This window comes from Rhinoderma darwinii, chromosome 3 (assembly GCF_050947455.1).
Source record: "Rhinoderma darwinii isolate aRhiDar2 chromosome 3, aRhiDar2.hap1, whole genome shotgun sequence".
Lineage (NCBI taxonomy): Eukaryota > Metazoa > Chordata > Amphibia > Anura > Rhinodermatidae > Rhinoderma > Rhinoderma darwinii.
In genome coordinates this window covers 329,623,820-329,648,006 of record NC_134689.1, presented here as the reverse complement: position 1 = coordinate 329,648,006, position 24,187 = coordinate 329,623,820, and the positions used below count along the sequence as shown (strand labels likewise).

General features: G+C 43.0%; 1 protein-coding gene across 2 annotated transcripts in view; it reads right to left on the bottom strand.

Annotated features, from left to right (window-relative positions):
* Window positions 1-14,463, bottom strand: part of MAP2K1 (mitogen-activated protein kinase kinase 1) — a 40,887-nt gene extending 26,424 nt beyond the window's left edge. The window contains exons 1-2 of one of the 2 annotated variants that reach the window (XM_075858317.1): window positions 14,221-14,463; window positions 2,237-2,320 (exon numbers count right to left, since the gene is read on the bottom strand). In XM_075858317.1, the coding sequence (XP_075714432.1) occupies window positions 2,237-2,320; window positions 14,221-14,300 (164 nt within the window). In that variant the 5' untranslated portion in view covers window positions 14,301-14,463. The remainder of the gene's footprint in view (window positions 1-2,236; window positions 2,321-14,220) is intronic. The other variant, XM_075858318.1, reaches the window with a different exon arrangement.
* Window positions 14,464-24,187: the final 9,724 nt, after the last annotated feature.

The window sequence follows — 24,187 nt, the reverse complement described above, 5'->3', positions numbered from 1 at the left end:
CAAATTGACATATTAAAGAGACTCTGTCACCACATTATAAGTGCCCTAACTCCTACATAAGGAGATGGGCGCTATAATGTAGGGGACAGTAATGCTTTTTATTTAAAAAACAATCTATTTTTACCACTTTATTAGCGATTTTGGTTTATGCTAATGAGTTTCTTAATGCCCAAGTGGGCGCGTTTTTACTTTCGGCCAAGTGGGCGTTGTACAGAGTGTATGACGCTGACCAATCAGCGTCATGCACTCCTCTCCATTCATTTACACAGCAGCATCGCATTCTTACTAGAACGCGATGTGCAGCCACATACACAGACATTAACGTTAATCCAGTGTCCTGATAATGAATACACACGACCTCCAGCCTGGACGTCATGTGTATCCAGAATCCTGACACTTCTGAATCTTTTCTGTGAGATTTCCAGCAAGAGAAACGAAATCTCGTTTACCTCGTAATCTCGCAAGATTACACGTGGCTTGCTGGAATCTCCCAGAAAAGATTCAGAAGTGTCAGGATTCTGAATACACATGACGTCCAGGCTGGTAGTGATGTGTGCTCATTATCAGGACACTTGATTAACGTTAATGTCTGTGTATGTGGCTGCACATCGTGTTCTAGTAAGAACGCGATGCTGCTGTGTAAATGAATGGAGAGGAGTGTATGACGCTGACTGGTCACTGATTGGTCAGCGTCATACACTCTGTACAACTCCCACTTGGTCGAAAGTAAAAACACGCCCACTTGGGCATTAAGAAACTCATTAGCATAAACCAAAATCGCTCATAAAGTGGTTTAAAATAGATAGTTTTTCTAAATAAAAAGCATTACTGTCACCTACATTATAGCGCCCATCTCCTTATGTAGGAGACAGGGCACTTATAATGTGGTGACAGAGCCTCTTTAAGATATACTGTAATTTATTACTGCCACAAAGTCCACATTCATCAACCCATTTAGGCTGTCAGGAATTGTCTTCCATCTGCATTTTTAAACATGTTCAACAATATCTCTCAATTTTAGGAGTACTGTTATCTCTAAAATATGTGTTTTCAGCCCATATACCTAGTTACATTAGATCAGATTAGACACTTTGAGCCTCATTTATCAATACTTACTAACATAAACACTGGCCACGTTGCCAGTAGAAACCACAACGTGAAAAGTTTGAGAAATTAAAGCTGAGCTCAGATTATTTGCCATCAACAAGAAAGTCTTTTTTTTTATTTTTATGGTAGACCGCATAACAGTTTAGATAAGCGAGGTCCTTTATGCTAGTGGTGTGGTATACTTACTACAGGCCTGTACAAATCTCAGCCAGTGCCAAAGTGTTTTCCCACTAAATACATATATGTGAACTGGGACCTGCACCAATTGCTAGTGCAGGTTACCCATGCTTCCTCACCACGGGACAGCAATGAGGAGGATTTTGAATGGAGTTGCGGTCGAGCATGCGCACTGCTGCTCCATTCAAGGTCTATGGGACTGACAGAGACAACCCAGTGTGGTTCCATATTGAGGCTGTACTGTTGCAGTTCTGAGCCGTGGGGCCCCAGCGACCATCCATTTATCAGCTATCCTGTGGATAAACATATCTTGTGGTAAAACCCCTTTAAGAAATGGCAACAGTACCGTCTGAAAATGGAGCCATGTCTTGTGACTAAGATTGAGCATATTTTACTTTGTATCTGCAGAAAGATCTAAAAAATAAAAAAATAAAATGTACGCTTCCAAATTCTCTACATGGTGTTGTCAGCCACATGGCAGTGCCCAAGCAGCAACTTCAGTCAGGATAGAGCCCATACCATGGGTCACAGTAATCCATCCACAGTAGGTTCTGTGCAAGGGCCAGTAGTAGTGCCGGTAGTACCAACACAGATACCTGGCGCCAGATACTGTATGGTCTATACAGAAGCCTGGCCAGAGTTGTGCTCATGCAGTATCCATACGAACCTCAACACAACTGCTTTTTAGGAGTACACCAAAAGCTAATCCCGTTCTCCATGCCAGTAATCCAAGTAGGACAACAGCAACACAGTAAAACCATACAGCAATGTGTGCACCGTGTTCTGCTAAATACACTAACCACTCTAGTATACTAACAGGAGAGGTTTTCTAGTCCATGTGGTGACCTAGCAATAAAGATTTGTCCATCCCTGGTATATAATGTCTTTTGTAATCGTGTTATTGTGTAGAAGTCACTAGACAATCTTCAACTTCCCCCACGCACATACTCACAGGATTTCAGGAAGCGGAGGTCTGGGGTACTCTTCTGCAGGGTCATCATACTGGAGAAGAAGTGCTTTAGCTGTCCCTGGAGAACTGACATGGAAGGAACAAGGGGGTCACAGGTAAATCTTGCTCCCTGACTACAGAAGAATAGTTCTGCAGGGTCAAAAAATAAAAAATAAATGGATTTTTTGGGAATGGAGTCGAATATTGTGTTCAACCTGAATTTTCACCTTCCTATTCTGTAACCATCAATGTTGACAAAGGGCTACATATTCCTGTACTTGTAGCCAGGAAAGTGAGGCATCAGTTGGCACAGGTGTGTACCACCACTGAGTGCTGAATAAACTCATTGCCTAGTTGGACAAAACTCACTATTTATTGAACTAGATGATAGTACCGTATTGGTTGGCAGAAACATTCAGTGCGCCTTGCTGCTTTTTGTGGTGTGTGTAGAGTGTTGGTGTTTGGATTATTTTTAAGCACAATTTACAGGCCCTGCTAGTCTTTGTCTCAATGAAGACTACGTGAAAAGTGTTTTTGACTAGGAGCATTTTCATTGCCACCACGTTTCATGTATCAAAATGCAGCAAGTCACAATGTCAATGTCTTCTTCTATTTCCACCTGTCTCAATGTTCATGTCTGAATTACAACCTGCTGAAACCCATATCTAAAAAGTCTAGAAATACATAGTGATTCAAAGGAAGAAGTGATGTTGATGTTCAGTGAGAAAAAAACCAACACGTACTAAGTCACACAAAGATACAGTATGCGCTACGTTTGGGCGCTGTATTTCTGTTCTGTGTGACACAAACACAAAAAAGTAGAAACTCAGTAACTTTACTAGGATTAATAAGGAGGTTCCATGAAATCACGTATGTGCCCACACAATCCCATTCACTGCAGTGTACCATCTGGCTGTTTTGGTAATGAACTTCTTTACACCACCTTTTAGGTGCTGTACTTTAGACCAGCATTTTGCAGCACAAAAAACTGACGCACCCGATAAAACTGGCGCATTTCACGACTCGGCACGGTCACGGCCAAGTATGCGAACCAACGTACATAAGTATTGCAGTATATTGTGCAGGAAAACCAACGATCACTAGTTCATGTTTACCAGGGGGGACGAATAAAAAATAAAATAAAAAAATAACTTAACCCGTTAATGGCAAGCTATTTTTTGCGTTTTTCCATCGTCGCATTCCAAGAGCTAACTTTTTATTTTTGCGTCGACATAGCTTTATAAGGTCTTGTTTTTTTGCGGGACAAGTGGTGTTTTTTAACAGCACCGTTTTGGGGTACATATAATTGATTAACTTTTATTAACTTTTTTTTGGGGGGGGGGGTAATAAAAAAATCCCCATACATTTCGCCACTCTTTTTTGCATCTTAGATTTACGCCGTTTGCGGTGTGGTATAAATAACAGAATAACTTTATTCAGTGGGTTATTACGATTGTGGCGATACCAAATTTATATTGATTTTTTATGTTTTACTACTTTTAAAAACACTTTTGCAAAATTATTTGTTTTTGTGTCGCCATGTTTTAAGAGCCATAATAGTTTTATTTTTGTGCCAATTCAGCCGTATGAGGGCTAGTTTTTTGTGGGACGACTTCTCGTTTTTATTGGTACCATTTTGGAGTACTTGCGACTTATCAAATTTTTTTATAGGCAGGATTTACAGAAAACAGCAATTCTGGCATTCTTTATTACGGCGTTCACCGTGCGGGTTAAATAACGTAATCGCTTTATAGGTGGGGTCATTACGGACGCGGCGATACCAAATAGGTGTAATGTTTTTTTTTTAAAAATTCTTTTTTCATATTAAAGTATTATATAAGGGGAAAAGTGGAAGTGGGATTTTTATTTATTTATTAACTTTATTAAACTTTGATAACTTTCTTTTTAGTCCCACTAGGGGACTTCACTATGTGATCTTCTGATCGCCTTTATAATACACTGCAATACTTCTGTATTGCAACGCATTATTGCCTGTCAGTGTAAAACGGACAGTCACCTGCTAGGTCATGCCTCAGGAATGGCTTAGCAGGCATCCCTCCCTCCAAAACCACTTGGATGCGGTTCTCGCTATTGGGTGCGGCATCTAAGGGGTTAAATGGGTGAGATAGATGTTGAAATCAATCCCACTTGTTAGAGCAGGTGTCTGGCTGTCTTCAGACCGCCCGACACCCGCTGTAGCCGGCACAGGACACCCGTGCCGGGCTTATGTCAGAGCGCCGTGAAAAGGTGGCGCTCTGGCATTTGTACCCTTAATGGCCGTCGTGAAAAAGCGTATTGGCGGTCGTTAAGGGGTTAAAGAAAAGCTTTTCCCATTTTTTTTCCCAAAAGTAATATAAAAAAATAAAAAATAAAAAAACAGTCGACATGGTTGCCGGTGTAAAAGTCTGAACGATTAGGCCATGTTCAGACATGGCGGAATTTTCCCGCTGAAAATGTTGCTGCAGATTCTTTGCGAATTTGCACCAACATTTTCATATTTGACAGGTAATTCAGACGTTGCGGAAATCACAGCCGACTTGCTGCAGATTTCAGCCTTTGCAATGCAAAGGCTGAAATCCGTAGTGAAATTTCGCCGCTGCTCCGCAACATAATGAGAATGCTGCGGAGGGAAAATTCTGCACAGTTATTTTCCGCAACGTCTGAACTAAGTTTCCTAAAAATGTATAGAAAGAAATGTAAAAAAAAAAAGTCTGCTGCAGAATGCCACTGCGGATTGTCCGCAGCGGAATCAACAGCAATTCCGCCATATCTGAACGTGCCCTAACATTTCCTAAATCACACTTTTATTTTTTACTGTGTACACCAACAACAAAAAACACATGAACAATTGTTTTTGGTCACCTTGTCTCCAGCAAAAAAAAATATTAAAAAGGATAAAAAAGTTGAATGTACCCCAAATGGTACCACTAAAAACTGCAGCTTCCCCCACAAAAATTGTGACCGTGGGCGGCCGAAGGGTGACAGAGGTCCCCTCCCTCAAACTACTAAAATGTTGCAGACGCTATTGACCGAGTTTCTGACTGTACGCCATGGTGATTTAATGTAAGTGAATACATGACGTACAGTTAGACACCGCGGTGGCTTAATGGGTTAAACATGTAATCCAGACCATCAACACAAGAAGGAAAACAAAAGTGGAACACGCAAACAACAGTGTCAGGTGTAGACCTGATCTTTCAGTCACGGACAAATCTATGCTCCTAATATAAGAAGGCCAATACAAGCATTAATACCAATCATGGAAAATGCTGCAGCTGTTAGGCAGCGTATCCATAGCAACCAGACTCAGCCCAAGAACTGCTTTTCCCCTTCTCTGCCGTCAGTCAACCTGCCATTCCTTATGTCAGCCAGAATTAGTAACCACATTTTTCCAAAAAACACATCAAAGGGAAAACGGCAGATTAAATAACACAACCAATATCAGACAAAATAACTAGGCAGCCCTAGGAACTAAAATTGAGGTCCATATTTACGATCAATATTTTTTACTGTTCCAATACATCTAGAATGAAAAATGAAGCAACTTTGCAAATAGCCCTAAAGTGAACCGGTCAGTGACTTCATGCAGTCATATCGGAGGGCAGCATAAAGTAGTGATGGGCACGCAAGTCTTAGCGGTATGTCACTTATGTCGTTTAGTTAAGTGATTTTAGAGAACTTACATTTAGAACGTTGCAGCACTCACATCGTGCGGGGAGGAAGGAGTCCGGTGTATTCATAAGCATTGGACATAAGTGACAGACCACAAAAATCAGCATGTCTGGCACTACTTAGGGCAACACAAAGTCACTGGCTGGTTCACTTTCATTAAAAATCGATAATATTGCGTCTACAGCTCCTATGCAGACCTATGTGTCTCTATAGTAACAGGCTACAAACTCTGTGTGGTCTGATGCTGCAGTCATATTGCCATCCTTTTGTCCTCTACTTCTAGGAAACGCACCAAGTTCCTAAGAATTAGGGGACAGGTGGAACAAAGCAAGATTGCAGAATCAACCGACACAAAATTGGTTTCAAAGGTGAATCTATGGGCCCATACTTTCCCTCTGTGCCTCGAATTTCACAGGGAACCACACAGAGGTTTTAATGAATCTGTAAGAGGCCCCTGGACGAAGCTTGTGCATATGGTAATGTCGTGTGTATGAGCCCTTTGTCTAAGGGGGGAAATGACCTGTGCAGCTTCCATATAGTGGTGACCCCCAAATGTATGCTACTAATAACCCTCGTGTGGGTGTCCGGATTATACAGGTGGTGTATTACTGGCCGCTGATATTCCATCATGTTCAGGCGATTACCGAATGCCATGAACTTGTACAGTATTTCACCGGCCAGCATGCCTACCGATTAACCCCTTCCAGTCATTATAATCCTATTATTCTGTACAATGGTAGATCATGTTCCCATTACATTTGATTGTGCGAGTGATGCGGGCTCAGCACACAATCCATAAACACAACCGGGCCTATTAACACTTGCTGTGCATTCACGCTAAAGAAATAAGGAGCCATATAAATTAACTATTGTATTTGCAGTTTTTATCCAGAGATTGGGTGAGATGAAGCCATTGTTCTGTCTTAACTATAACATTGCTGGATCTCTGCTTGTAATGACAAATCCAGAGATGCTTGCTCCTGTCTTTAGACATGGGAGTGTTAATGGGTTCTGTAGGCGGAGAGTGTTTCAAGAGTAGTATTTATAAGGATTCAGCTGGTTTCCAATGCCTCTGTTGCTAAGCAACATAAACAACAAGTACATCCTTACCTCAGCCCCCCCATAAACAAAGCACCTCCCCCACTTTATAATTCCATGGATTGAAACATACATTCATATACTCTTATGGATTAGCCATCTTTTCTATCCTACAGAATACATAATGCAATGTAAGGCTGGTTTTGCAACATGTGCGGTGTTAAAAAAACATTGAGAAATTGCAGGTTTTTATTTTTACTTTTTTTTGCTTCAGGTTGCACACAATTTTAGAGCATGTTGTGGTTTGGGTGGTTTTGTGGTGCTTTCCTTTTCCCCAACGGATGTCAATTGGAGAAAAACAATACTTTAAAAATGCAATCTGCAAAACTGAAAAAGATAACGCTACATTAAAAGACAAAACAAACAACAAAAACGAGTTTGCTGTTTTTATGAGCTCCCAACGCCTTTCCCTACCCCCTCTACTATAACTGAAGGACGCTGTGTAAACAGGTAGATACATCACCAGCCGGGAATCACTGGTGAGGGGACGAGGAGCGGCGTGGGGTGCTGGCCTCATGGATACAGCAGACTCATAACTCATCTTGCAGTAACCCCCCTTCCATCTATCCCCTACTTATTGCTTCCTACCAACTAGAAGTTTGCAAAAGTAGGAGATAGATGGAATAAAGTAGGACTGCGGGATCGGACTAAACATGGTTTGTTTGTGATTTGCTAACATGGATCTGTATAGTAGCTGTAGATACAAAATACTAGAATATTTTTAATGAAGACTATTTACAAAGTTGCTTCACTTTGGAGCAATAAATGGTTACAAACGTTAGGCAAGGAATTATTTTTGTCTCTAAATGTACTGTGCAAACAGTAGGACAGGTGTTCAGAGGAATACACAGTTTACATATATATCTTCAGAATAATAATTAAATATCTTTTAATAAGATAGCAGATGAATCTTCTAGACCTGCCCTATCAGCTGCTCAGCATCCAGAGGGACCCACCAAGAGGAGTAAGGGTATGTTCACACGAGGGCGTCCGTAACGGCTGAAATTACGGGGATGTTTTCAGGAGGAAACATCCCCGTAATTTCAGCCGTAACGGCATGTGCAGGCGCTTGAACGCCGCGTCCATTACGGACGTAATTGGCGCTGCTTTTCATTGGAGTCAAAGAATAACGGCTCCAATTACGCCCCAAGAAGTGACAGGTCACTTCTTTGACGCGGGCGTCCATTTACGCGCTGTCTTTTGACAGCGGTGCGAAAATATACGCCTCGTGTGAACAGACAAACGTCAGCCCATTGCAGAGGTTTGTCAACGCTTTAAAGCCGCATTTTTAGGACGTAATTCGGGGCAAAAACGCCCGAATTACATCCGTAAATAGTGTGTGTGAACATACCCTCAAAGATGAAGACGCAGGTGCTAGGTAAGGAAGAAACATGATAAGCTCCTATTTGAATCAGACTTACACTATTCTGTCCAAAAGTATGTGGACACATGACCATCACACCTACATGAGCTTGTTGGACATCCCATTCCAAAACCTTGTGTGTTAACCTGGAGTTTCCACGAAGTTGGAAGCATATGATGGTTTAGAATGTCTTTGTATGCTGTAGCATTAACATTACCCTTTAGTGGAAACAAGGGGCTCAGCCCACACTCTGAAAAACAGCCCTAAACCACTGCCGCTCCTCAACCAAATTTTACAATAACACTATGCATTTGTAGGTAGCAAACTCCTGGCATTCGACCAAACCAAGATCTGTCCATCAGACTGCCAGAAAGTGAAACGTGATTCATCACTCCATACAACACGTTTTCATTACTCTATAGTCCAGTGGTGGCGTGCCTTACACCACTCCAGCTGACGCTTGGCATTCTGCTTGGTGATCTTAAGCCTGCGTGCAGATGTTGGACCATGGATACCCATTTCATGTAGCTCCCGATGCTAATTTTTGTGCTGATGTCACTTTCAGAGGCAACTTGGAACTCTGTAGTGAGTGATGTAACAGGATAGGCGATTTCTATGCGACGCACACTTCAGAACTTGGCGGCCTCACACTGAGATTGCGCGGTCTATAACTTTGCGGCTGAGCTGTTATTACAGTTCACCAGGGTAGATCTAGATCAGAGATTTCACAATTTGACTTGTACTGAAAAGCTCAGTGACAATGTCACCTTTTCCACGACTCATACTACTACCAATTTTTGTCTATGCAGATTGCATGGCTGTGTGCGTGATTTTATGTGCCTGTTTGCAAGGTTTGTGGCTTAAAAACATGAATTCAATCATAAGGAGGGATGTCCAAACGCTGTTGGTTATATAGTATATGTACATGTTCATCTCCGTACTGTCACTAATAGGTAAACTTCTTTTTCACCATTCCAGTAAAATGCTACATAAAATATTGAGTAAATTCTTTGTCTAATGGCTCATGCTCACGGCAATATTTTTGATTCATGTTGTTCAGATATGTAATGTGGCACCAATAGCCTGCTATGGATCAATACTCTACCACCAAATGCCTCCGATTTTTTCTCATTGATTCACAAGGAATCCACAAGAAAGTAAATTGCCTCATGTTCTAGCATTACGGAGGCATTGTCCTATAAAAGCATTGCTTCGAGGGGAGAATATGAAATATTCCTAGGATTTACCTTCAATGTGTGATTGGTAGTGGTACTATTCCCGCCGACCACGAGAACAATTGGGTGCAGAGGCCCTTTTGGAGTTTTACTAGACAGAACATGAAGAGTAGCGCTGCATGTAGTTAAACTGGAAAGAGCCGCAGTGCTTTCAGCAGTCAGCTCCTCACCGGTCACACATTGATGGCATATCCCTAGGATATACTATCAACTACAAATTGTTGAGCAGCTTACACCTGGTCAGACCAGGCATACAGTGAAGAAGGGTTCTACTAAGGCCTTGTTTACATGAGCGTGATATACGTGTGGGCGACACGCATGTTTTTCACGCGTGTCGTACGCACCTATATTAGTCTATGGGGGCATGCAGACAGTCCGCGAGTTTTGCTCAGCGTGAGTGCGCTGAAAAATACTCACGACATGTCCTATCTTTGTGCGCTGTTCGCGCATCACGCACCCATTGAAGTCAATGGGTGCGTGGAAATCACGCTCACCGCACGGAAGCACTTCCGTGCGAACAGCGTGATTCGCGCAACAGCTGTGAAAAGGATGAATGAAAACAGAAAAGCACCACGTGCTTTTCTGTTTACAAACATCCAAACGGAGTGTCATCATGATGGCGGCTGCGTGAAAATCACGCAGCCGCGCATCATACAGGGCTGACACACGGAACTGGTAAGTGCCTTTTGCGCACGCAAAACGCCGCGTTTTTTGCGTGCGCAAAACACACACGCTCGTGTAAACCAGGCCTAAGGGGCACATACAAAAGTAACATTTCATTTATTTTGCAATATTTTAGATTACAGCAAAAGTGCTCCAAAATGTATTAGGGTATGTTCATACGACCTATTTTCAGCCGTTTTTCGGGCCGTGAACGCCCCGAAAAACGGCTGAAAATACGTAGGCTGAACGCCTCCAAACATCTGCCCATTGATTTCAATGGGAAAAAGGCTTTCCGTTCCCACAGGGCTTTCTTTACGTGCCATTTTTAAAAACCGCACATAAAAAAAATGCCCCATAAAAAAGAAGTGCATGTCACTTTTTGAGACGTTTTTGGAGCAGATTTTCATTGTCTCAATAGATAAACAAACAGCTCCAAAAACGGCTGTAAAAAACGTATCATAAAATGCCTGATGCATAAAAAACGGCTGTAATTCAGAGGCTGTTTTCCCTTGAAAACAGCTCCGTATTTTACAGCCGTTTTTTGTGTAGTGTGTGAACATACCCTTACAATGCAGCACAAGACCCCACCTGAAAATGATTGCCAAATTAGGAATATCGATATGCCGCCGATACTTATATTTACAAGTTTCAAGGTAGAAGTAAAAATTGTATTGTTCGTATAAGGCTTTATTCAGACGAACATAAATATAGTCTGTGACGACCATTTTTTCTATTTTTTTTTTTTAACAGCAGCATGTATTTCAATGGGGCGGTTCACATGGCCGTTAATTTAACAGACCATGCGAAGGGCCCGTGAAAAAAATAGGACGTCCCATTTTTGTCCGTTTTCACGAATCCCACAATAGACTCAAGTCCAAGTCCCACACAGGTGCGACACAGACGTGAAAAACTTTCGTTTTTCACGTACGAGTTTACACTCGTTCGTCTGAATAAAGCCTGACAGGATTGACTCCATTTATCCTGATCGTTTTGGTCTACAAAAACCTGCTGTCATTCATATTGGATGAATAACAATTCACTCGGGACTTCATATGCTAAAATGATTTCTGTGTAAAATATTACTTGTTTTCCACCGCAACTAATCAAATATCATGTTTCATTGTTTCAATGCCGTTTTAGAAAAGGTGAATGCTAATTAGATGCCATGGCCTCCGAGGCCATTTTTCTTTTGCTCTAAGCAATTTTCATACATGAGGCCTAGAGATGTAATGAAGGAGGAAGGCTCAGTTCACATCTGCATCCTATATTTCCATAGTTCTACTCCGTCATAGGAGTAGAACGACAAAAACAATGGCAGTGACTTATCCGTCGCATGACAGACACCAACGCAGCCCGATAGAACCCATTGACTATAATGGCGTCCGTCGGATTTCCATCATGGTATCATTTTACCGGACAAAACATCACAGCATGCTGCTCTATTTTGTCCGGCATTATTTACCAGATCTGCGACGGAGGCTCTTAACTGAGAATCTGATGCAGATGTAAACAGAGGCTACGGGGTTAACTAAAAAGTGATAATTGATAAATCTTTAAAAGGAAATACACAAATAGGGAGAGATCTGTCAACCAAGCGGAGATGGGTGGGGAGAAACTGGTGGGGAGCCACCGTTTAGGCACTTCTCCCCGAGCTCGGCACATCTTCAAACTAGGTTTTCTCTGAAACGCTTCAGAGTACAACATAGCTATCTGTAATCAGGGTACCTGTCACTATTTCACGCTGCTTGTAGTTAGGGCAGCATGAACCCGCTGACAGGTTCCCTTTAAAAGATGTGTACCTTTGAACATCTGGAGAGTTTATCGGAGGGGGTCAGTGAGCTGAAGGAAGGGACTGCCACACTTTGTAGTCAGCTTCACTTGGAGATTTCTGTAACTCAGACAAAAGCTAATAAACCCCTCATAAAACACGGCCATATAACAGCTCCATGCAACATGTAATTGTAGAGAGCCATAATAAGGCAGCCCTATGGGGCCCTACTGTATTTCCATATGCGTCCAATATCATACGGAGGCAATATGGACGTTTTTTTCTGGCAGATTCTATATCAATCAGATAAACAATCGTGAATGCCTTAGAACAGAAGTAGATCTCTGTAATATGGTGACAACATATGGGGCCATTTTTATACATACTACCTACAGTGTCTCTTTAAATGTATATACACGTTTTAACATTGATGTGGGTCAGTGATCCAAGACCGTTAGTGATCGATAGAAGAAAAGGGCCATAGCGCTAAGGTGACTGCTCTATACCCTCAACCTGTTGGTTTTACTCACATAATTACATGGGAAAGGCTCTCCAAGTGATGCAGACTGAACAGCACTGCATTGCAACCCCTTTGTTCTGTTGTAATTGGGGGCCTCGACTCACACCCCCAATTACATCTTCTAACATGTCTCAAAGATATGTCAGAAAAGGTTAAAAATGCAAAACAGTAAAAAAGAAAGTCTCAACTGCACAATAGGAATAGACAGCTATTGGCTACAATAAATTTCCAATACTTTGAAAAAGTTTCAAAATGTTTTATACATGTCGCACAATGGCTTTTTGGAAGTGTCAGAACAAAATAAAAAAAGTTTTTTGTATATGGCTCAAGTATACGCGTCATTTCTCATCATTGAAAAACACACAAGCCCCTATCTATGTGCTTACCTATTGTTAACACAAGCTCAGCCGGCAAGGTGGACAAGTGTAACCCGACCTGATCACTTCCAAATAGCAAGGATTCTTACCGTAACTGGGCAGAATACCAACCCTCAGCCCCCTCACATATTCATTTCAGCCTAAAGATTTGTGCTAGTATGACCAGCAAAATCCACTGCCTGCGGCTTTACGTTCTATAGAGAAAGTGATAACGGAGTATCAGGGAGAATTGACCGGGTCATGTGTGTATAGCGCCCGGTTTTTACAAAGATGGAGGGTCCCAGCTGAGCATGTCTGGGCATTTATAAACCTGTAGCTGAGACTCACTGCAGGAGGAAGAGAAAATCTGAACATTCTTGTCATGTCCCAGGGCATGCTCACTCCACACCTTCCCAGCCAGACACACCCAGGCAGAAGAAAGCACCCGTTATACCTGGCACCGCTGGCACAGCACAAACTTTACACAACCTCAAGGGCTGCATTTTTTATTTCAGATTTTGTTCTTTTATTGGATAGATCAGTGTAGTGTGACTACCACAGATGCTTCAGTGGTCTGAAACCCACTGTGCCACATACACTGATCCAACTCCTCTTGTCTCAGCCCCTTGGACTCATTAGAATTAGGACATTTCTAACAAGTCTGACAGGGAGTCATGTGAGCCTTCCCAACACTGCTGATTGGCTGATCATTTTGGGTAGCAGCATTAGGATTTGCACCATGTTTTACTATGCTACCTCCAACATGGGCACTCAAGGGAGCAGTATAGAGGGTTGAATTGCCCCCAGGGCGTCTTACATTATCGGTAATTTCTAGATACATCTTCGGAGCCCGTTGGATTATATAAGCGAGTTGCAGGATCAGGATTTGTGTGATATATGTGTATTATGACTTGCAATGCCTGGCAGCAGACTGTGGCGCTCCCCCTATGTACAGAACTATGGGTAGTAACAGAAATAAGGAACTATTCACCAGTACTGGCTGTACAGGTCTAAACCAAAGCACTTGTACCAATATCTTCATTGTGCAACCACAGTGCCAGGCTGCAGTGAATATAGTGCCATGAGAGCTGCCACAGCCCTGCACATACCAGTCACATCATGGAGACGTGTGGTCTGTGCATCAAGTGTCTCCCGTCCACTAGAGGAAAAGTCTCAGAAAATGCAACAGGACAATGACTCGCTAGTAGGTGCATGCCTGCTATGCATCCAGTAGGAAGGGTCAGGGGCATCTCCCTCCCTCCCTCCTCCAGTACAGCGTGCCAAGGCTTCATCACCCCCCGCGGTCACTTACTCTGCAGATGGGGTCCCGTTCACAGTGGTCCCATCAGGGGTGGGGTTCAGCTGGATGGGTCCGGGCTTCCTCTTGGGCATGGTTAGCCTTGGCTTTACAAAGTGCTCCCCGGCAGTTATATAGAGCGGCTGTCCCAGTCCCTGGCTGTCACTCTCTGCATTCAGCGAGGGGCGTAATGTGTGCGTTACCTTGAGTCTCTGCTATCAGCAGCAGCCAATGGGAGGAGCCCACAGACAGACAGAGGGACCGCGGAAACACGTCACGCAAATGTACAGAGGTGAGCAAGAGCGCCATCTGGTGCTGAAGGAGGGAGACGCAGCTGTACCAGTCATTTCATGGATGGATTGAGAAGGGTGTGGGGAGGGACAGTTCCGTATGAAGGACATAGAAAGCCTATGCTTTCTTTTACGGCAGTTTTTTTAAATCCTATTGTGTGTTTTTTTAAAAGTCGTCTACACTTAGTGACCATCAACACTGCAATTGGGTTAAAACCTGTCATAGACAGTCAAAAGGATACCGTCGAAACAACGTGTGTAGGGCAGTGATTCCTAACCTTTTAAGTTTTGGGGATCCCCTATTAATTTTTTTTTACTTAATTTGCAGAAGTGCAACAAAAAGTTGTCTAAGTCATCACCACCACATTTTTCTGTAGGGTTGATGTTTTCACTGGGCAATGCTTATGCCAAACATAATAATGGGATTTGTGTTGTCCAAGGTGTTCTGCTTTTGAACTATTAAACAGTAGGATAATTCACACGAGCATGTTCGGTCCGTAAAGGATGGAACGTATTTCGGCCGCAAGTCCCGGACCGAACACACTGCAGTTATGTATGATGCTAGGAGTCCCTGCCTCTCCGTGGAACTACTGTCCCGTACTGAAAACATGATTACAGTACGGGACAGTTGTCCCGCAGCGAGGCAGGGACTCCTAGCGTCGTACATAAAGCCTTATTCACACGAACGTGTACATTTTGCGAGCGCAAAAAATGCAGCGTATTGCGCGCGTTGCAGTTCCGTGTGACATCCGTGTATGGTGCGTTATTTTCGCACTTATGGCATCGTTATGACACGGTTTTTATGTTTCAAATCAGAAATGAAGGAGGTGCTATTATTTTTGCCTTCATTTCTTAAACAACTGGCGCGAAAAACCGCTCAAGTATAGGACATGTCGTGAGTTTTACGCAGCGGACACACGCTGCGTGAAAATCACAGACTGTCTGAACGGCCCCATTGAGTTACATAGGTCCGTGCGACGTGCGTGATTTTCACGCGTGTATCACGGACGTGAACTACGCTCGTATGAATAAGGCCTAACTATGATGCTAGGAGCCCGGCTCTATGCAGTGTGTTCAATCCGGGACTTGCGGCCGAAATATGTTCCGTCCTTTACGGACCAAACATGCTCGTGTGAATCCAGCCTAATACTATAAAATCCAGCCATTGTGCCCTTCAGTGCCCTCATACCACTGCTAGCCATAGTTAAAGGGGTTCTCAATGTTTAGAGAAACATTGCACATTACAAATATAAGCCCAACATACCTTATATTTCTTTTTTTTGTCTGCGTTTATGAAGAAAATATACATGCCATGATAAATAATGTGCATTTATGTATTTCTCTTTTAGCAAAATATTCATCTTGGGCACTGTTCACATTGGTGTAATAACTTTCCCTTTTAAAGCTTCTGACAGATTCATTTTGTAATCTATTCTAACGTATCCCATTGATCCAGATCGACCTGTCATGCTTCCTACTTATCTACTAAATATATGAACATATCCAGGGCCGGCCCTAGGATAGATGGCGCCCTGTGCGAAATTATCTTTCGGCGCCCCACCCCATCATTAAAAAAAAATGCCCCATAAAAAAATTATAATGCCCCTTTAGTGCCCCCAGAGTATAATAATAATATTTAATAATTTAATATATTACAACCCCTTCAAGGACACAGTATTTTGTTCTTCTAATTGTGCCCACAGTATTATGCCATCTGTAGTACCCCTACACAGTATAATGTCCGCTTAGTGGCCCCCACACAGTATAGTGCCCCCCTGTAGATTTTGCCAAACAGCCTCCCTGTAGAGAGTGCCATAATCCCCCACCTCCTTTTTGTAGATCGTGCCATACAGCCCCTCCACCTCCCCCTTGTATACAGTGCCATACAGTCCCGCACCTCCCCCTTGTAGACAGTGCCCCCAAACAAAAACAAAAATTGTACTCACCTAGGCCCCGTCCCCACGACGAACTGGGCTGCTCCACGGCGAGACCATTGCGTAGGCCGGCGTGATCCTGTAGCCTAGTACAGAGTTTCCCAACCTTTTCGGACTCGAGGCAGCACTGGAAAAATACAATTTCCTCAGGGCCCCCCTACCAAATATTGTTTTGAGAAAGCCAGAAAACGGCTAAGAACAAGCACTACACTCGTACGGTATGTTCACACATGTTTTTTGTAAGGCAAAAAAAATCTGCCTCAAAATTCCTTCAGGAACTGACAGCGTTGTTTGACCTTTTTTGTGTGTTTTTTCTTAAGCTGTTGAAGCGAATGCAAAAGACGCAGGAAAAAAGCTCCAAACGAGCGTTGCAGGTATTTTCTGCCTCCTATTATTTCAATTGGAGGTCAGAGACAGAAACCACTTGAAGACCATCAGCTCCCCACTCTCCCCATTCAGTTTGGCGCCCCCCCCCCCAACCTCTTTCTCGGCATCTCCTTCCCCCTCGCCATGTTTGTTTTCCCTACCAATCAATGACGTGTCATTTCTTTTCCACGTTTTTTTTATGTAACTCAAGCATAAAAACATTTGTACATTTTACAAGCAATATAGTTCTATACACAACCAGAACCCAGCTCATTACATATATACAGCACCGGAACAAAGCTCATTACATATATACAGCACCAGAACAAGGCTCATTACATATATACAGCACCAGAACAAAGCTCATTACATATATACAGTACCAGAAACAAGCTCAGTACATAAATACAGCTCCAGAACCAAGATCATTACATATATACAGCACCAGAACAAAGCTTAAATACATAAATACAGTTCCAGAACAAAGCTCAGTACATAAATACAGCCCGAGAAGCAAGCTCAGCACATATATATATATATATATAGTACCAGAACCAAGCTCAGTACATATATACAGCACCAGAACCCAGCTCATTACATATATACAACACCAGCACAAATACAGCTCAATTTAGTGCAACCCCTGCCGTATAGGTTTGCACTAAATTGTTTCCAGCTCCCAGCATGGCCCAAACAATGGTAAGGATATGCTGGGAGATGCTGTTTCAAAAAAATTATATCATAATCATACCACCCATCATCTCGCTGTAGATTATACAGTGACTACTGTGCTGATTGGAGGCAGAATAAACATTTACATTAAAGAGACTCTGTCACCACATTATAAGTGCCCTATCTCAAACATAAGGAGATTGGCGCTGTAATGTAGGTGACAGCAGTGCTTTTTATTTAGAAAAACGATCTATTTTTACCAAGTTATTAGCGATTTTAGCTTTATGCTAATTACTTTCTTAATGCCTAACTGGGCGTGTTTTTACTTTAGACCAAGTGGGCGTTGTACAGAGGAGTGTATGACGCTGACCAATCAGCGTCATACACTTCTCTCCATTAATTTCCTCAGCGCAAAGATCCTGCTAGATCAGTATGTGTTGTCTTATACTGACACATTAACGTTACTGAAGTGTCTTGACAGTGAATAGACATTCCTTCCAGCCAGGACGGGATGTCTAGTCACAATCCTGACACTTCAGTAACGTTTGTGTGGGACTTACAACAGCGCAAGCATAATCTCGCTGTAATCTGTCATTTACAGCGTGATCTCGCAAGATTACTCTTGCTCTGCTATAAATCCCTCACAAACGTTACTGAAGTGTCAGGATTGTGTAAAGACATCCCGTCCTGGCTGGAAGGAATGTCTATTCACTGTCAAAACACTTCAGTAAAGTTAATGTGTCAGTATAAGACAGCACATCGTGAACAACGCAGTGTCACTATGCGCGGAGTAAATTAATGGAGAGAAGTGTATGACGCTGATTGGTCACTGATTGGTCAGCGTCATACACTTTTCTTTACAATGCTCACTTGGTCTAAAGTAAAAACACGCCCAGTTGGGCATTAAGAAACTAATTAGCATAAAGCTAAAATAGATCGTTTTTCTACATAAAAAACACTGCTGTCACCTACATTACAGCGCCCATCTCCTTATGTAGGAGATAGGACACTTATAATGTGGTGACAGAGCCTCTTTAAGTGACTCACCGGTGACGTCTCAGATTCTAGTTATTTTTCTCCATCCGGTCCAGACCTCTAAGACTTCTCTCGGCCACAGCCCATTTCTGCAGTTTGCCGCTCAGATGTCTTCAGCTTCTCACTTTTCAAACATTTCTACACCTATAAACAAAAATAAAGTTCTCATTATACCTCACACTACGCCCCTAAATATAATAGAGCCATACACTGCACCTCTAATTATAATAGCACCATACACTGTTTCCCACACATACACCATGCCCCCTGTAGATAGTGCCTGCCATAGAGCCCTCTGTAGATAGTGCCCCCATAGAGCCCCCTGCAGATAGTGCCCCCCATATTGCCCACCCCTGTATATAGTGTTCCACATATAGCTCCCCTTATAGTGCTCCAAAGATAGCCCACCCCTGTATATAGCCCCCTGTAGATATAGCCGACCCCTGTATATAGTGCTCCACATATAGCCCACCCCTGTATATAGTGCTCCACAGATAGCTCACCCCTGTATATAGCCCACCCCAGTATATAGTGCTTCACATGTAGCCCACCCCTGTATATAGTGCTCCACATATAGCCCACCCCAGTATATAGCCCCCCTATAGAGCCCCCCCGTAGATAATGCCCCCCGTAGATTAAGCCCCCATGTAGATAAAGCCACCCCCGTAGATAAAGCCCCCCTTGTAGATAAGGCCCCCCTGTAGATAAAGCCCCCATGTAGCTTTAGCTCTCTTCTGCGCAGGTCTCCTGGCGTTGAACGACGCAAGCAGCACGATGACGTGATCGCGACGCTTGCGTGTATGAAAGGCACTGATTGACAGGGCAGAATTACTTTCCCTGTCAATCAGCGGGACATACCCCCGGGACAACGGGACACCACCCGGAATACGGGACTGTCCGGCTGAATTCGAGACGGTTGGGAGGTATAAGATAGATAATAGATAGATATGAGATGGATGGATGGATAGATAGACAGATAAATATGCGGCAGCCGCAAAAAGAATGTGCCTGGAGACACAAGAGTTTCTAAAATCATAAACTAATGTCAGTTATTTTATGATTTTAGAAACGTTAGTGTTCCCAGGCACTAAATTGTTTACACTGTACTCACCACTGTCCTGTTTTTCCTGTGCTCTGCTCCGGTGTGTCTGCTCCCTCTCTCCAGGCAGACTGCTGCATCATAGACTGTGCGGTGCTGGCGCCCCCCTCTAAATTGCGCCCGGGACACATGCCCCGCCTGCCCCCCCTAGCTACGCCCCTGCCATCAGCCCCCACTCACAGTAAAATGACCATCAGCCCACCACTCACAGTAAAATGAACATCAGCCCACCACTCACATATTCCCCCTGTAGGTAGCACCACACTGCCCCTTGTAGGTAGCGCCAGACAGCCCCTTGTGGGTAGGGCCACACAGCCCCCTTGTGGGTAGCACCACACAGCCCCTTGTAGGTAGCGCCACACAGCCCCCTTGTAGGTATTGCCAGACAGCCCCCTTGTAGGTAGCGCCACACAGCCCCCTTGTAGGTAGCGCCACACAGCCCCCTGTAAAGAGCGCCACACAGCCCCCTTGTGGGTAGCACCACACAGCCCCTTGTGGGTAGCACCACACAGCCCCTTGTGGGTAGCGCCACACAGCCCCCTTGTAGGTAGCGCCAGAGAGCCCCCTTGTAGGGAGCGCCAGACAGCTCCCTTGTAGGTAGCGCCACCCAGCCCCCTTGTAGATAGCGCCACACAGCCCCCTTGTAGATAGCGCCACACAGCCCCCTTGTAGATAGCGCCACACAGCCCCCTCGTAGATAGCGCCACACAGCCCGCTTGTACATAGCGCCACACAGCCCCCTGTAGAGTGCGCCACACAGCCCCCTGTAGGGAGTGCCACACAGCCCCCGTAGGGAGTGCCGCACAGCCCCCTGCTATGGAGTGCTGCACAGACCCCTGGTACGGAGTGCAACACAGCCAACAGCCCCCTGGTAGGGAGTGCCACACAGCCCCCTGGTTGGTAGTGCCCCACAGCCCCCTGGTTGGTAGTGCCACACAGCCTACAGCCCCCTGATTGGTAGTGCCACACAGCCCACAGCCCCCTGGTTGGTAGTACCACACTGCCCACAGCCCCCTTGTAGGTAGTGCAAGGACTACGAAATGCAGGAGCACACAAAATACCCAGCTTTCCCGGCTATCAAATAAATGTGTGGAATTAAACTAAGATATAACTTTTATTTAGTCTAGCTAAAAAAAAAAATATTAAAAGTTTAAAAAAAAACAACCTTTTCCCATTTTCGCCCTAGAGAATAGTAAAATATTAAATAAATAAACATAATTGGTATCGCCGGGTCCGTAAAAGTCTGAACTATTACAATAAATCATTATTTAACCTGCACGGTGAACGGCGTAAAAAAAAATTCTAAACGCCAATATCTCTATTTTGTTCACCTAATCTCCCACAAAAAATGAAATAAAAAGTGATCAAACTGTCGCATGTACACCAAAATGGTATTATTAAAAACTACGGCTTATTCCGCAAAAAATAAGCCCTCATACCACTTAATCGACGGAAAAATAAAAAAGTTATGGCTCTCGGAATTTGGCGACACAAAATACATTTTCTTTTTTACACTTAGGTTTTTACTTGTAAAAGTAGTAAAATATAGAAAAAACTATATATATTTGGTATCGCCGTAATCGTATTGACCCACAGAATAAAGTTAACATGTTGTTTTAATTGCACAGTGAATTCCGTAAAAACGGCGCACAAAAAACCATGGAGGAATCGCTGTTGTTTTTATTTTCTACCCCACAAAAAAAAATGTTAGTTTCCTAGTACATTATATGGCAAAATAAATTACAACTCGTCCCGCAAAAATCAAGCCCCCATAGTACTATATCGACGGAAAAATAAAGACGTTATGGCTTTTGGAAGGTGGGGAGGAAAGAATGAAAATGGAAATCTGAAAAAGGGCTGCGGCGGGAAAGGGTTAAATATGTACCTATTTATCAATGACTATAAAGCATACAAGTGAAAATTAAAATAGCAATGTGAACTGAAAGTCTCTGTATGGCAATGCTATTATTAGGTACCTGGGAAACAAGGGCTAATGTATTTGCCTTCGGCAATATTGATGTGTTTTGTCCTTAGTATGTGGGGGCACTAAGGGGACATCTTTACTATGTGTAGACACTAGTGGGACATAAATACTGTGAGAGGGCATCCCTACTGTGGAAGGACTACTAAGGGGGCAATTTTATTATGTGGGGGCACTAAGGGGGCATCCTTACTATGTGAGATCACTAAGGGGCATCCTTACTATGTGTAGGTACTAAGGGGCCATGAATACTGTGAGGGGGCATTCTTACTGTGTGAGGACTACTAAGGGGGCATTATTACTATGAGAGGGCACTAGGTGAGCATCCTTACTATGTGGGGGCACTAAAGGGACATAAATACTGTGAGAGGGCATACCTACTGTGCAAGGACAATACGTTTCATGTTAGCTTCTTCCGGGAGTGGTGGCTGGTGGGATAACGGGTGGGACCTTAAAAGATGAAGCTGGGCCAATTAAATGCAAAGTTAATATGTAGTCATATATAGGCGCCATATATAGGCGCCATATCTATCAGGCGCTTGGATTATGCCACAGCCGCATACCCGCACCACCGGAGCCCACCTAACATGTCAATGAAGTGCGCTGGTAAGCACAGTTCATGACGTGATCGGAAAGGCAGCAGAAGCCAGGGCAGGCAGTGCATGCGCGATCCATGCGCACAGCACCAGAGCGGCCATATTAGTTTTATGGGTAAACGGCGCGTGCGCAGCAAATGCGCTCAACATCCCGGTGGCCATATTAGTAGTGGGTAGGCTGCAGCTTGATAAATGCTTAGTCAAGGAGACCAGGCATACACATATATTGTGGATATTGAGTATCAACTATATCAAGATATTGTCTATAAACATACGTAAATATACAAAAGGTGAAAGGATAAAAATAAGAAATATAATGTAAAATGTACAAAAATCGGAGTGTGTGATGTGAATACCAACAAACGACAGGGTGCGAAACTTGTAGCGATGTTAAATAAATTATTTTAATGAGATAATTAATTGTGCAGTGTATAAAGAGACCATTTAGAGAAAACCAAAAATGAAAAAAAAAATTGTGGAAGTGATGGAATGATGAATATGTGTAAGAAAAAGAATAAGATATGTGAATGAGTGAATGCATGTGAAGAATGGATGACAATATGTCATATATAAAGACAAATTAATATAGTGCGGGAAACCGACACCAACATCTGCACCACCTATGTTGGTGGTAAATGCAAAAAACAAAAATTATTGATTGTTCTCATCCATCCATATATCTTGATAGTAGCCACCTCTCTACCATCAGCAGTAGAACACATGAACCTCCCAAGTGTTCAATAATAGCGATGACCAACCGATAGTAGTGGTAGTGTATAATATTCCAATCCTATATAATACTCGAATGGTGTAGATGTATATGTACCTTAGGGAAAATAAGAACAATCCCATGAGATAAAAGAAGTACACGAAAAAAAGGTCCCACACCGTATCCAACATAAAAATCATATGTATACAAAAATACTCATTCATTCACAGGAAGTCAGCTGTACATACTTACAGATAACAGGCAAAGGACACCCTTTCTGCATTAGATTTCCACCTCTTGATCCAAGATGTACATGGTCAATTCCTCTTACTTTTAATTGGGTCCACTGACACAAGTGATATTGAAAAAAGAATTTTCTCATAAATCGGTTGGTAACAATGATCACGCTTTCTTGATATCATTGACATGTTCAAGTATCCGATCCCGCAATTCCCTTGAGATCAAGCCAATGTATATTAGTCCACAGGGACAGGTTGCAAAATATATAACGGCAGATGTTCTACATGTTATGTGATGCACAATTTGATATTCTTTATCCTTCTTTAACCGGTTAAGGACTAGGCTGTTTTACAGCTAAATGACCAGAGCAAATTTCACAATTTTGCTATGCGCTTCTTTAGATGACTATAACTCTGTAGGTGAATAAAGTTCATCTTTGAATTTTACACTCTTTTTAAAGGACAGATAGGGCTTTGTTTTAGTGGCATTTGTCAGTATATATCATTTTTATTTTTTTCTCTAAAGTGGGCAAAATTGGAAAAAAATGCAAGAATTTAGCAAATGCGTCAGTTTAGGCTAGTATTTTTCACACACGGTATAGTCCACGGACAAAATTCATCTCCTTTCACATTCTTCCACTTCTCCCGTGCATGGGGATACCAAATATGTGTGCCTTATTCGCTGTGCGGGCATGTGCCAGGGCTTGGCATAAAAGGAGGCTTTTTGGCCTTTTCGGTCCAGGAATTTTGCATTTGATTTTATAGCCGCATACTGTTTTCTGGGGGGCCTAATGCTGCTGAAACATTAGAAACACCCCATAAATGACTTCATTCACACAAGTAGACCCCACAAGGTTTCCTTCAAGGGGTTTATCATATTTTTAGCAAGTCCAGTTTTCTTCTGAAAGTTTCTTGAATAAGATGGAACAAAATAAAATCAGCACTTTTTTAGCAAATGCGTCAGTTTAGGCTAGTATTTTTCACACACGGTATAGACCACGGCCAAAATTCATCTCCTTTCACGTTCTTCCACTTCTCCCGTGCATGGGGATACCAAATAT